Source organism: Engystomops pustulosus, chromosome 8 (assembly GCF_040894005.1).
Source record: "Engystomops pustulosus chromosome 8, aEngPut4.maternal, whole genome shotgun sequence".
NCBI classification, from domain to species: Eukaryota; Metazoa; Chordata; class Amphibia; order Anura; family Leptodactylidae; genus Engystomops; species Engystomops pustulosus.
In genome coordinates, this window is record NC_092418.1 from 62,942,167 (window position 1) to 62,956,098 (window position 13,932).

General features: G+C 41.7%; 1 protein-coding gene and 1 long non-coding RNA gene across 7 annotated transcripts in view; one reads left to right on the top strand and one right to left on the bottom strand.

The window, feature by feature from the left end:
• Positions 1-13,932, top strand: part of TRPM2 (transient receptor potential cation channel subfamily M member 2) — a 419,555-nt gene that overhangs the window by 352,867 nt on the left and 52,756 nt on the right. For all 6 annotated transcript variants that reach the window (XR_011849388.1, XM_072120992.1, XM_072120993.1 and 3 more), the window contains one exon: positions 65-152. Coding sequence is in view for 5 of the 6 variants with exons in the window: in XM_072120992.1 (XP_071977093.1) it covers positions 65-152 (88 nt within the window). In the remaining variant the exon portion in view is untranslated. The remainder of the gene's footprint in view (positions 1-64; positions 153-13,932) is intronic.
• The window catches only part of LOC140075302 (uncharacterized), a 104,659-nt gene that overhangs the window by 61,188 nt on the left and 29,539 nt on the right, over positions 1-13,932 (bottom strand). The gene's annotated exons all lie outside the window — the stretch shown is intronic.

Consider the following 13,932-nt stretch of genomic DNA (forward strand, 5'->3'; position numbering starts at 1 on the left):
TCTGTTACATATCAGTATTATATAAAAAAAATTGTACCTAACAAGTGTTTTTTTCTGTTAACAGGCATTGCGATCTGCAAATGCATTACACTGGATTGTTAACACACTCCTAGATAATGGATTTGGTTCCAGAGAGTCTGCTCCAGTTATTGGTAATTAAACCCGTCTTTTACATCTCTTAAACGTTAGCACTTAAAGGGAACCTGAGATCAATAGACTTTTTGGGGGATCTCCATGTCCCCATGGAAATTTGTATACACATTGCCAAAAGAGTTTTTATAGTAAAACTGTCTTTCTACAAAAAGAATATAAGTTGGATTAAAGTCTACCTTTCTGTATGCAGAGCGGTGTCCCTAGTTCCACGGGAGTGGCCAGTGAGGAGTGGGGCAGACATGTATGATGGCCTTAGTGGGGAAGCGAGGTGGGGAGGAAATATGGGAGTTTTTCGATGCTCGTTGGAGCAAATTCCCAGAGGGCGGATGGAAAAGCACTCCTCACTGGCCACTCCCATGGGACTAGGGACACCGCTCTGCATGCAAAAATGTAAACTTTTATGTAACTTATTTTTTGTGTACACTACTCTCTATGGGGGACATGGGGGAACAATAAAAAGGGCTCCTGATAACAGGTTCCCTTTAAGGATGCAGCCTATTTGAGCTTCAAGATGCACAGTTGTTTTTTTGTACTATGTCTGCATTTCAAGTGCCATACCTTTTTATTTTCTATCAGAAACAGCTTTTACAAAGATTGTTAGCCCCTTGAGATCTTCATAGTAATTGAATCAAAATGGAGGTGAAATTTAGAATGGTCAAATTGTGCCGGTTACAAGTTCATTTAGCCCTAAAATTTACACATTTTCAAAAGATAAAAAGAGAAAACCCACCATACAATTTGTTTTGCAATTTCTCCCAAGTACAGAGACCCCCACATGTGAACGTTACTTGCTTTATGGGTGCACAGCGAGGCGCAGAAGGGAAGGAGCACCCTGCAGCTGCCAGGATTTTTTCTTGTTGCCTCCTTTTTTAGGCTATAAAATTTTGTTTTTTTTTTGTTATCGGGGTCATGTGATGGCATTTCTTTTGCGGGATGAGATGCTTTTTCCAGTGTTGCCATTTTGGGGTCGGTATCACCTATTTTTGAAAATTTAGGAACTCGTTTTTGAGGGCAGGAGTAGAAAAGCATCAATTCTGTACTGGATTTTTGACTTTTTTTCTCGTGTTCACCGTTTAGCCTAATAATCATGTTATCTTTATTCTATGGGTCGATACGATTACGGTGATACCAGACTTGAATATATTTTCTTACCTATCATTTTTGTATTGCCATCTTCCAAGTAGCATAAGATGTTAACTTTTTTGGCTACGGAGCTGTTTGATGGCTTGATTTTTGCGGGACATGTTGTATTTTGCACCAGTATCCAGTATCGTTCTCGAGTACATATTTGAATGGATAAAAATGATAATTTTTGGTGGGTTTTCAACATTTTTTTTTTTTTTAACGGCGTTCATCGTACGGGTTCAGTAATGATTACCTTTTATTCTATGGGCGGTTACGGACGCTGTGATACTATACATGTGGGGTTTTTGTTATGATTTAGACTTTTCTTTGGGTTATATGTCTTTATATGTTATATGGGGCTTATGGGCATTTTTCTTTCTTTCTTATTGAATAACTTTTATTTTTTTCTATTCACTTTTTCCACCATGGGACATGAACAAGCAATCATCTGTATAAGTCATAGACGCCATCTTACCGGCAGTTCTTGCAGGCAACACTGGGTTCCAGATCAGACCCCAGTGATGCCACAGCAGCAATCAGCGCCCCCTGAAAACGGTTTGTGGGGCTGATCGTGGGGGAAAGACCCCCCAAAGGCATATTAGATGCTGCGGTGGCGCTTACCGCGGCATTTAACGGGTTAAGCACCCCCAATCGGAGCCCACTCCGATCGCGGGTGTTACAGCCAGCACATCGTGTTTGCCGTGTCCGGTCACTGCCCCTCCACCGCTAAGAGTGAAGGGGTTAAAGCATGTTAAGTATAGAGGCATTGAATGGAGCATTATCTAGTGTAGGGAGAATTAGTGGGGGCAGTTTAGGGCACATTATTTGGTGGGTGGAACAATAAGGGAAATGTGCAGTAGTCATTATAAAAGAACTGAATGTAATAGGTATGGATTACTCCTGGGTTTTCTGTAGATGCATATCATAAGAAAAGTTGTTTTTTTATGCAAGCATATTATGTACAGAAGTGGAGCATTCAGTACAGTCATGGCCAAAAGTTTTGAGAATGATACAAATGTTAAGTTTTAAAAAGTCTACTGCATCAGGTTTTATAATGGTAATTTGCATATACTCCAGAATGCTATAAAGAGTGATCAGCTTACCAGCAATTAATTGCAAAGCCAATATTTGCCTAGAAAATGAACTTTTTCCCCCAAAACACATTTCAACTTCATTGCAGGCCTGCCTTAAAAGGAGCAGCTAACATTGTTTCAGTGATTGCTCTATTAACACAGGTGTAATGTTGATGAGTTGTTATGATGTTGATGAGGACAGGGCTGGAAATTGTTTCTCTTCTGTTAACCATGGTTATCTCTAAAGAAACACGTGCAGTCTTCAATGCACTGCACAAAACTGGCCTAACAAGGAAGAGTATCACAGCTAGAAAGATTGCACCTGAAAGATTGCACCTCACTCAACAATCTATCGCATCATCAAGGAATTCAAGGAGAGAGGTTCCATTGTTGCCAAAAAGGCCCCAGGAAGGACCAAGCAAGCGCCAAGAGCGTCTCTTAAAAGTGTTTCAGCTTCGGGATCGGGCTACCAGCAGTTCAGAGCTTTCTCAGGAATGGCAGCGGACAGGTGTGAGTGCATCTGCACGCACTGTGAGGCACAGACTCTTGGAGCAAGGCCTGGTGTCAAGGAGAGCAGCAAAGAAGCCACTTCTCTCCAGAAAAAACATCAGGGACAGACTGATATTCTGCAAAAGGTACAGGGAGACGACTGCTGAGGACTGGGGTAAAGTCATTTTCTCTGATGAACCCCCTTTCCTATTGTTTGGAACATCTGGAAAACAGCTTGTTCGGAGAAGACAAGGTGAGTGATACCACCAGTCTTGTCTCATGCCAACTGTAAAGCATCCTGCAACCATTCATGTGTGGGGTTGCTTCTCAGCCAAGGCAAAGGGCTCTCTAACAGTCTTGCCTAAAAACACATCCATGAATAAAGAATGGTACCAGAATGTCCTCCAGGAGCAACTTCTCCCAACCGTCCAAGAGCAGTTTGTTGATCAACAATGCCTTTTGCAGCATGATGGAAACTCCCCAGATCTTAATCCCATTGAGAACTTGTGGTCAATCATCAAGAGACGGGTGGACAAACAAAAACCAACAAATTGTGACAAAATGCAAGCATTGGCTGTGCAAGAATGGACTGCTATCAGTCAGGGTTTGGTCCAGAAGTTGATTGAGAGCTGCAAAGAAGAATTGCAGAGGTCATGAAGAAGAAGGGTCAACACTGCAAATATTGACTTGCTGCATTAACCCCTTCCCGACATTTGACGTAATAGTACTGCATAGCGGGAGGTGCGTTCCCGCAAAATGCAGTATCATTACGTCAAGCTGCGGGTGTCAGCTATATATTATAGCCGACACCTGCCTCTAACACCCCTAACACGCCCCGGTCGCGCTGACCGCGGCGTCTTAGCGGCATTTAAAGTCTAGTAAAAGTGAATCAGACCCCCCGCGGCTCTTACCGGGGGGGGGGTCCGCTCCTGCCGGTGCCCGGGGTTGCGCGATCTTCATCCGGAAGCCGGGTCCCTGCCTTCTGGCAGGACCCGGCTGTAAGACACTGGGCATGCGCAGCATGCTCAGTGTCTTACATTACACAGTGCAATACATCTGTATTGCACTGTGTAACCTGTAAAAGAGCTTGAACAAGTGATCAGAAGATCACTTGTTCAAGCTCAGATGTCATTAACTGTAAAAAAAGTAAAAAAAATAAAGGTTTTTTCAAAATAAAAATAAATAATAAAAGAAAGTGAAAGTCCCCCCAAACACCACATTTCCCTGTACAAAAGTAATAAAGTATAAAAAACACTAAATCACAAAAAAACCTCACTTATTTGGTATCGCTGCGTCCGTAACAATCTGTACAATAAATCCTAAACATAATTGGACCCCCTCGGTGAACGTGGTAAAAAAAAAAAAAACTTGCCAAAAATTAAAACTTTTTAGCAAATTGCTTTACAAAAAATGTTCTAAAACGTTATCCGAAAAAGTTACAAGCACCAAAATGATACCAGTGAAAAGAACAACTTGTCACGCAAAAGATAAGCTTAACCAGCTCCGTCAACCAAAAAATACTATAGTTATGCTGCTATAAAAATGGAAATACTAAAACAAATGCAATTTTTTCTATTCTAGTTTTCCTTCAATAAAATTGGACAAATATAAAATAAACTATATAAATGAGGTATCACCGTAATCGTAGTGATCCCTAGAATAAAGATAATATATTATTGTTATGCTACAGTGAACACCCCCCCCCCAAAAAAATGCTAAAAATTAAAAACAAGAATTGATTCTTTTATTTTCCTCCACACGTAAAAAGTTAATAAAATTGCTTCAATAAGCTAAAAACCCAGTAAAATGAAGGGTTTTTTTTACAGTGCATCTCATCTCGCAAAAAATAAGCCCCTATGTGTCTAAATTGCTTAAAAAATAAATAAAGATTGTATAGCCTATTCCCAACGCGCGTTATTATAGAACGGTGCGGCGGGTAGTGACTTGCCAACAAGGTTCAGACACCGTGATCGGGCAAGATGGCGGCTGTTCCTGACGGCCATCCATCCTGCCCCATGGAACAGAAGGGTTATGTCCCCCCCACATGATCGCTGCTACTGGCTCATCAATTCAGACCAGCCAATAGCAGCGAATTTACTTATGACGTCAGTAATACCGATCACCAAGTCTGTAGACACGGTGATCGGGCAGGGTGGCGGCTGTTCCTGACAGCCACCAATTTTGCCTTGCGGTCCAGATGGGTTTTGTTGCCCCCCTCTGTCTATGTTTGCCGCTATTGGCTGATCAATTTGGTCCAGCCAAAAGCAGCAATATTTGTCACAATGGGCATCGCTAGGGTGAATAAGAGCAACACTTGGCGATAATTACCCTACGAAAAAGATTTGGTACAAAAGCGCTGGCCGTGTACATTGTACAGATTATGGTGTACAACTCTTACGAGCTGTTCCAATGTGCAGGTCCTGCCGTATTATTTCTCCGTTTTGAAGAGGAAGATATTAGGAAACTAATATTGGGACAAGAAGGACGGGGCCCCAGTTGCTCTGGTTTAGATGTTCCTGTGTTTTGCCAGGACAGCATTTTCCCGGTGAATTCTGCTACTTCTAAAAGTAGGACTCAATAAAGAGTCTGTTACAAAAGAGGAGTCAGGATGGACACTATATACTACTAAGAGACCTGCGACAACTCCAGAGTGACAAAAGTTTAGTTGGTCCCTTGGTATATTCCACCTCCATATATGCAACACATTCACAATTCACGTCCAACCTGTTGTGAATTAATTTCGGTAAAATGAATAATTGTAACAACTGTTAGGTTACGTTGCTCCCTATACCCCTCCATTATTTCATAACGGGCGCCACATAGCAGGCACTGAACTTTCCAGAAATAATTGCAATTTCCATCTCGACTCCATTGCACATCATATTTGGAAACCACCTTTATGTTCAAAATGCTCATTTCACCATGTGTATTACACTACACCACATATTACACCATGGTAAATTCCCCAAGGGGTGTACATTCAACAATAAGGGTTACTTTTCAGGTTTTCCTCTGTTTTGGTACGACTACGGCTCTCCAAATGTATCCTGACACATGTGAAGGATTTCTGTAAAATTTGGCCTCTAAAAGACAAACATCCCTCTTTTCCTCTACTGTGCGCCCATAAAGCATTTTATATGCACATGTGGGGTACTTCTACACTCGGGAGAAAATAGTTTTAAACCTTTTTTGGGGTTATTTAATATATTATCACTTGTGGCTTACAAAAATTAGGGGTAAAGGGACATTTATAGGAAAATTTTCACCTTTTTAATGTTTAGGGCCTAATTGGATCATTCACCTGTAGGGGCAAATACATATATTACACATTGCAAAGTTCTCTAAGGGGTGTGCATTCAAAAATTAGGGTCACTTTTCGAATTCTTATCTGTTATATACCACTAGGGTTCTCCAAATGCATGTCAAACATTTGTCAAATTTGGCTTCTAAAAGGCAAACATCCCCCTTTCCTTTTACTGTGCGCCCATACAACATTTTATATACACATGTGGGGTACTTCTACACTCAAAAGAAATAGCTTTACACATTTTGTGGGGTTATTACATTTTTTTATCCCTTGTGGCTATAAAAATTAGGGGTAAAATGACCTTTATAGGAAAATTTTTACCTTTTTCCTATTTAAATCCTAATTAAATCTAACACCTTTACGGACAAATACACATATTACACCTTGCTAAATTCTCTAATGGGTGTGCTTTCCAAAATGGTGATACTTGTTGGGGTTCCGCTCTGTTTTGGTACCACTACGGCTTTCTAAATGCATCCTGACACATGTAAAGGATGTATGTCAAATTTGGCTTCTAAAAGGCCAACGCTCCTCTTTACCTTCTGAGCTTCACTGCGTACCCATACAACATTTTATTTGCATGTGTGGGGCAATTTTATACGCGGGAGAAATGCTAGTACACATTTTTTGGGGTTGTTTCATCTTTAATGCCTTATGGGATACAAAAATTTGGGGTAAAAGTGACTTTTTTGAGAAAATTTTCTCCTTTTTCCTTTTTGGGGCCTAATTGAATCAAACACCTGTTAGGGCAAATACACAAATTACACCTTGCTAAACTCTCCAAGGGGTGTACTTTACAAAATGGTGTCACTTGTTGGGGCTTTCCTCTGTTTTGGTATCAATATGGCTCTCAAAATGCATCCTGTCACATGAAAACTTTTTCAGCCATATTTGCCCTCCAAAAACAAAACAACGCTCTTTCCATTCCAAGTGCCCCCCCGGTGCCCGTACAGCAGGGTACAGTGACAAAATGGGTATTGGCATGCTCAGGAGGAATTGCCCTCAACATTGTAAAATGCATTTTCCTTTTTAACCCATTGTGAAGGTGCAAATTTTAGTGTTCAATGAATCTATAGTAAGATAAAATTACATTTCTGTAATTTCACTTTCATTTATCTTTCACCCTCATGAAACGTTCATAGGGTTAACAAAATTCCCAAAGGTTGTTTTGAATATTTTGATGGGTGTCGTTTCTAAAATGGTGTCATTTGTGGGGGTTTTCTGTCATGTAGGCCTTATAAAGTCACTTCTAACTAAATTGACCCTCCAAAAGTAGGTTTTGATGATTTTTGTGAAAATCAGAAAAATTGCACCTAAAGTTATAAGCCTCCTAACATCCTAAAAAAAGGAAAAGATGTTTGAAAAATGATGCCAAGTTAAAGCAGACATATGGAAAATGTTAGTTATCAAGTTATTTTAGTGATATGACCAACTTTCCAAAAAGTAGAAAATTTTGAATTTGGAAAACATTGTTTTTTTCAAAATGTTTGCCAAATTTCCATTTATTTCATAAACAAATACTAAACATATTGATTAAATTTCTCAACCAACATGAAGTACAATGTGTCACGAAAAAACAATTTCAAAATCATCTGGATATGTTAAAGCGTTCCAAAGTTATAACCATTTATAGTGACACAGGGCAGATTTGAAAAAATGGGCCGTGTCAGGAAGGTAAAAAGTGGCTTCAGCGTTAAGGGGTTAACTCATTCTAACGGTCAATAAAAGCTTTTGTTACTCATAATATGATGGCATTTGTATTTCTGTATGTGATAAAAACATCTGACAAACACACATAAAAACCAAAGGGCAACAGATCATGTGAAAATATAATATTTGTGTCATTCTCAAAACTTTTGGCCATGACTGTATATTTACTTTGGTCCTGTGCCCCAGATATTTTTAGACCCTAGCAATGCCACTGAGTGTTGCTATATTTGTCATTACAACCCACAACCTCTAGAGACACAATTGAGCTAACCCCCTCATCACATTTGGCTACACTTCCACCTGCCTGTTAACACTCTTTATTTACCTGAATTGGCGCTTTGATACAAACATGGGTTAAAACCTGACATCACATCAGTGTCAATTTCAGGGCAATCTATTGCATGTGATTCATTATCATCACAGTTTCCATTAGACTACAGGTCCCAGCAGTACAGTCTCATCTGTGGATTCAATCCACCTTGGTTGCAGTTCAGACTGCCCACCATTACCTAAGGGAGTTTTGTCTGTGACTTCTCTGCACTCGCTCTTTTAACCTGTTGTATAAAGAACACTCTGCAGGAGGCTTTTCCCACCGATAGGCAGTTTTGGAGCCATTTGGGATACAATTTCCTCATCTCTGGCAGTTGTGGCAGTCTTTGCCCAGTATGAACTCAATGGAGGACATCTACCTTTTTTTTTTCTTTGGTATGTCATTGAGGCATTTGGAAGCTCTCTTTTGCACCTTACGTATGATCGTGATCCTTATGGTTTTTTTTCTTGTGATACACGTTTAGTATTTCCTATCCTGACAGGCACAACTTTTGGCTTCTTTTTGGGCCATGTGAGGGGGGTTATATACAGGAGTGGATACTACTGTAAATTTTGGATTTGAAGCATTTTTAAGCATTAGTCACACCCCAGGGAGATGACCACATGAGGCTGCCATCATATATGATGTTAACACATGCATTTTTAACGAATCACAACAGCTGAGAAGAGATTTGCTCAATTACATTACTGTTAACATGCATGCTAACATATTGTTCACAAATGTGTTTGTTAACAGTGTCAGTATGTATGTTAACAGTATGTTAATGAATGCATGTTGTAAATGCCATGTTAACATAAATGTAATTAGGCAAATCTGCTATTCTCAACTTTTGTGATGCATTTGAAAACACGTGTTAACACCACCTGTGACCTCTTAGAAGTAACCAAGAAAAAGTAAAAAAAAAAAAATGTAAATGCAAAAATTTATGAAAAAAAAAAACAGCCCAAAATTTAAATGCTCCATAGGTTAATATGAAAAATTTTAAACATTTTCAGCATGTGAAATAATTACAATTTATATGTTTAAACAGGGTCCATGAAAAAAATAGTTCCTTTGCACCTGCCCTGGACCAGCTTTAGATTTGCGCCAAAAAAAAAAAAAATCACAAAAATAAGCAAAAAAATTGGAAAGTTGCACGGGACATCTGGAAAATAAAGACACATAAGGCACACTGCGCAACGTGCAGACCAAAGCATACTTGATATAGACAGCAAAAGTCGCAGTGAATAGTCTCAAAAATGAGACAATTTACCTAGCAGAAATAAAGATACCCCATCGGGCACATTTACCAAGGGCCTTGAAGCAGTTTTCTGTTGGACTTTGCACATTCTTTCTAGTACAAACTGCTTGCACCAGTATTTAAGAAGTGTCCACATTATATAAACCAGGGGGCGTTTCGGTCCTCAGTCGGACCATGTGCCAGATTGAGGTGTACAGACATTCACACATTTGCACCTCCAACATGGCTAATTCCTCTACACAGATGGGACAGACACAAGCTGGCGCTGTTGGTTTCCCTTAGCACCCACCTCTTTGCACTGCAGTAGAGACTTTTCTATACCAGGCCACTAGACAGCAAGACATTCAGCCACACAACTGTCCACTTGAAGGTATCTGCATACCTGTTTCAGTTGGTTGTCCTTAGCAATAGCACACACCATGTTTTTCACTGGATTTGCAGACACATCACAGGCATCATGGACAATAGAGTGGGCATCCATTTGGCTCAGCAGATGTCCTAGCAACATCATGCAATGTTGCGTTTGCGGTTGAAAGCATTCAAGGCGTTGCAGAGCCTCCATGTTGTATAGAAGTCTGTATGTCCAGGGACCTCTGCAGTCGCTTCTTTGCAGCCTCATGCTTCACTTCAAACTCTGCCGGATGACTTTATGTATAACATTTCAGCATTTAAAGGTCTAACTGCCACTTCATCTGCCACAATCGTCTCTCAAATTCATCCATTGGACCCACGGCAAGAATTTAAGCAAAACAGCAACAGTCTCTATGTCTCTCTCCTCAGAGACAAACTTTCTATTTAGCCAGTTATCTTCAACCAGTTTTATTCGGCGTTAAAACAAAATAAACAAAATTTCAAAACCAAGCCTAAGCCTCTCCGGCATTCACTATACAGAGGTTCCCTACCTCACAAGTACTGGCCTACAGCCTGGCACCCCAAGAACTTACAGTATCAGCTCACTGCCACAGCTCCGCAGGTCTTTGACATAGCCCGTCACTTCCCAAGGGTGGAGCCAATATGGAAAGTCTGCACCAGGTAGTCATGCAGGACTTCCAGCTGGCTGCTAATTAACCTCTAAAGGACCAAGCCACTTTAGGGCTCCCGGACCAACCGTGATATTTTAAATCTGTCCTGTGTCACTATAAGTGATTATAACCTTCAAATGCTTCTACATATCCAGATAATTTTGAGACTGTTTTCTTGTCACACAATGTACTTCAATTTAGTGGAAATATTTGGATGATATCTTTTGTGTTTAATGATGAAAAAAAAATTGTCAAAAATCCAGAAAAAATCTCAATTTTCAAAGTTCTAAATTCTCTTTTTTTTAAGTAGATAGTCATAGCACCCAAATAACTTTATAAATAAAATTTCTAGAATGTCTGCTTTACGTTGGCATGGCTTTTACGCATCTTCTCGTTTTCCTAGGTTAGTATGGGGCTTAGAATTGTGGGTGCAATTTTTCACATTGTTATGAAAATCGCTAAAACCTATGTTTACCGACAGCGGCTCAGTTTTCAAGTGACTTTGAGGGCGTGTTCACACGTTGCGTTTTGACCTGCGTTTTCATTGCATTTGAAACACATATACAACAACTGAGGAGAGGTGATTTGCCTAATTACATCACTGTTAACGTTTCTGTTTACAAAACGCATCGTAAACACGATATTAACGCATGTGTTAACAAAGCGTTAACGTATGCGTTAACATTGCGTTTACAAACATAAATGGTAATGTAATTAGGCAAATTACCTCTCATCAGCTGTTGTATATGCGTTTTAAACGCAACCAAAACGCGTTTTGGTTACGTTTCATTGCATTTAAAACTCATATACAACAATTACATCACTGTTAAAATTTCTGTTTACAGAACGCATCGTAAACGTGATGTTAACGCACGCGTTAACAACGCATTAACGCATGTGTTTTGTTAACTCTTTGCATTTTGCATTAACAAACGTAAACAGTAATGTAATTGGGCAAATTACCTCTCATCAGCTGTTTTAATGCATTTTAAACGCAATGAAAATGCAACCAAAACGCAACGTGTGAGAGCTAAATAATAGTAAAACCACATTATAGAAACTACACCCCTCAATGTATCAGAAACCAACTTTAAGAAGTTTGTTAACCCTTTAGGTGTTTTACAGGGGTGAAAAAAAAGTGGAGGGGAAATTTACAAATTTAACTTTTTTGACAATACATTAATTTTGGCCGAAAATTAAAAATTCACAATAGATTAAATGAGAAAAAGCTCCACAAAGTTTAATACTAGAGATGAGCGAACATACTCGTCCGTGCTTGATGCTCATTCGAGCATTAGCGTACTCAAAACTGCTCGTTGCTCAGACGAGTATTTCGCCAGCTCGAGAAAATGGCATCTCCCGCCGTTGTGATTTTTGGCGGCCAGAAACAGAGCCAATCCCAAGCCAGGAGACTCTGCACTCCACGCAGCATGACGTGGTACCCTTACACGTCGATAGCAGTGGTTGGCTGGCCTGATCAGGTGACCCTGGAATAGACTAGCCCCTGCCCGCGCTGCTCGGATCATTCTCTGCCTGGATGCCGCTATGGAGAGAGCTGCTGCTGGTCAGGGAAAGCGTTAGGGTGTTCTATTAAAATAGTGTTAGGCAGGAGTGAATCTACAAGAACTCAACAGCCCTTCTTAGGGCTACAATAACATTTTATTTTCCTTTTTTTTGGTTTGCTTGTGGCTGGGCTTGCTGCCATTAGTAGTGCAGCTAGTACCATATTGTGAGTAATTTGAAGGGAGACTTGCAACCGTTGTGTTTAGCTCTTAGTGACACACATATCCACCTCAAACACCGAAGTGGGACAATTTATTAGGGGGTTGATTTGAATTAGGCACAGTCTGCTGATTTTTTTTTTTTTACGTTTATTTCTTTTTATAACTCAAAGTCATCAGGCACAGCACAAAATCCAGTTGTGTGCTGTCAGTGTAGGTTAGAAACTAGCCATAGCAATAGGATAGCATCGTTTTGTTTAAAAAAAAAAAAAAAAGTAAAGTTTACACTTTAATTTGGAAAATGTTTAACCCGAGGGCTAGGGGTAGAGGGCGAGGGCGTGGACGTGGGCGTCCAACTACTGCAGGGGTCAGAGGCCGTGGTCCTGGGCTGGGTGAGACACCACCTGCTGATGAGGGAGCAGGGGAACGCCGCAGAGCTACACTCCCTAGGTTCATTATGTCTCAAGTTACTGAGACTCGTGGTAGAGCACTGTTGAGGCAAGAACAGTGCGAAGAGGTGATGTAGTGGATTGCGGACAATGCTTCTAGCCGTTTGTCCAGCAGTCAGTCTTCCACGCAGTCCACCCATGTCACCGACCCCGGCCCAAACACCTCCCGTGCGAAAACCCCATCTTCGCCTGCACGATCCTCCACAGCAGCCACCAGTGTTCAGCTCTCCATACCCCTGACGCTGGAGCGCAAAAGAAAGTATAGTGCAACCCACCCACACGCCCAAGCCCTCAACGTCCACATCTCCAAACTGCTTAGCCTGGAGATGCTGCCCTATAGGCTGGTAGAGACCGAAGCCTTTCGAAACCTCATGGAGGCGGCCACCCCTCGGTATTCGGTCCCCAGCCGCCACGACTTTTCCCGATGTGCCGTCCCAGCCCTGCACAAGCACGTGTCAGAGAACATCATCCGTGCCCTGACTAAAGCCGTTTCTGACAAGGTCCACCTGACCACGGACACGTGGACGAGTGCTGCCGGGCAGGGCCACTATATATCGCTGACAGCACATTGGGTTAACTTGGTGGAGGCTGGGACCGAGTCTGACCCTGGGGCTGGTCATATACTGCCGACGCCGAGGATTGCGGGGCCTACCTCGGTCCAGGTCTCAAAGGCCTACTATGCCTCCTCCTCCTCCCACCCCTTCTCCACCTCCTCCTCTGAATTACCATCCGTGGGAATGGCGCCATCAGTCAGTAGCTCTAGGCACAGCAGCAGTGCCGTCGCTAAGAGACAGAAGGCAGTGCTCAAACTGCTGAGCCTAGGCAATAAAAGGCACACCACCCAAGAGCTATTACAGGGCATCATGGCGCGGACTGATCTGTGGCTGGCACCGCTGAACCTGAAGCCAGGCATGGTTGTGTGTGACAACGGCCGTAACCTGGTGGCATCTCTGCAACTCGACAGACTGACACATGTGCCATGCCTGGCCCATGTGTTAGATCTCATAGTTCAGCGTTTCCTCAAGACATACCCCAATCTGTCTGATTTGCTCACGAAGGTGCGCCGCATCTGTGCGCATTTCAGGAAGTCCAGCACAGATGCTGCCACTCTCAGGGTAGCGCAGCGCCGCCTCCAACTGCCCGCTCAGCGACTGTTGTACGATGTGCCCACGAGGTGGAATTCAACATTAACCATGTTATCCAGAGTTTACCAGCAGCGCAGAGCGATTGTAGACTGCCAGATGTCAACTTCCACCAGAACTGGTAGTCAGGTCAGTCAGCTTCCTCAAGTCTACAATGATGAGTGGACGTG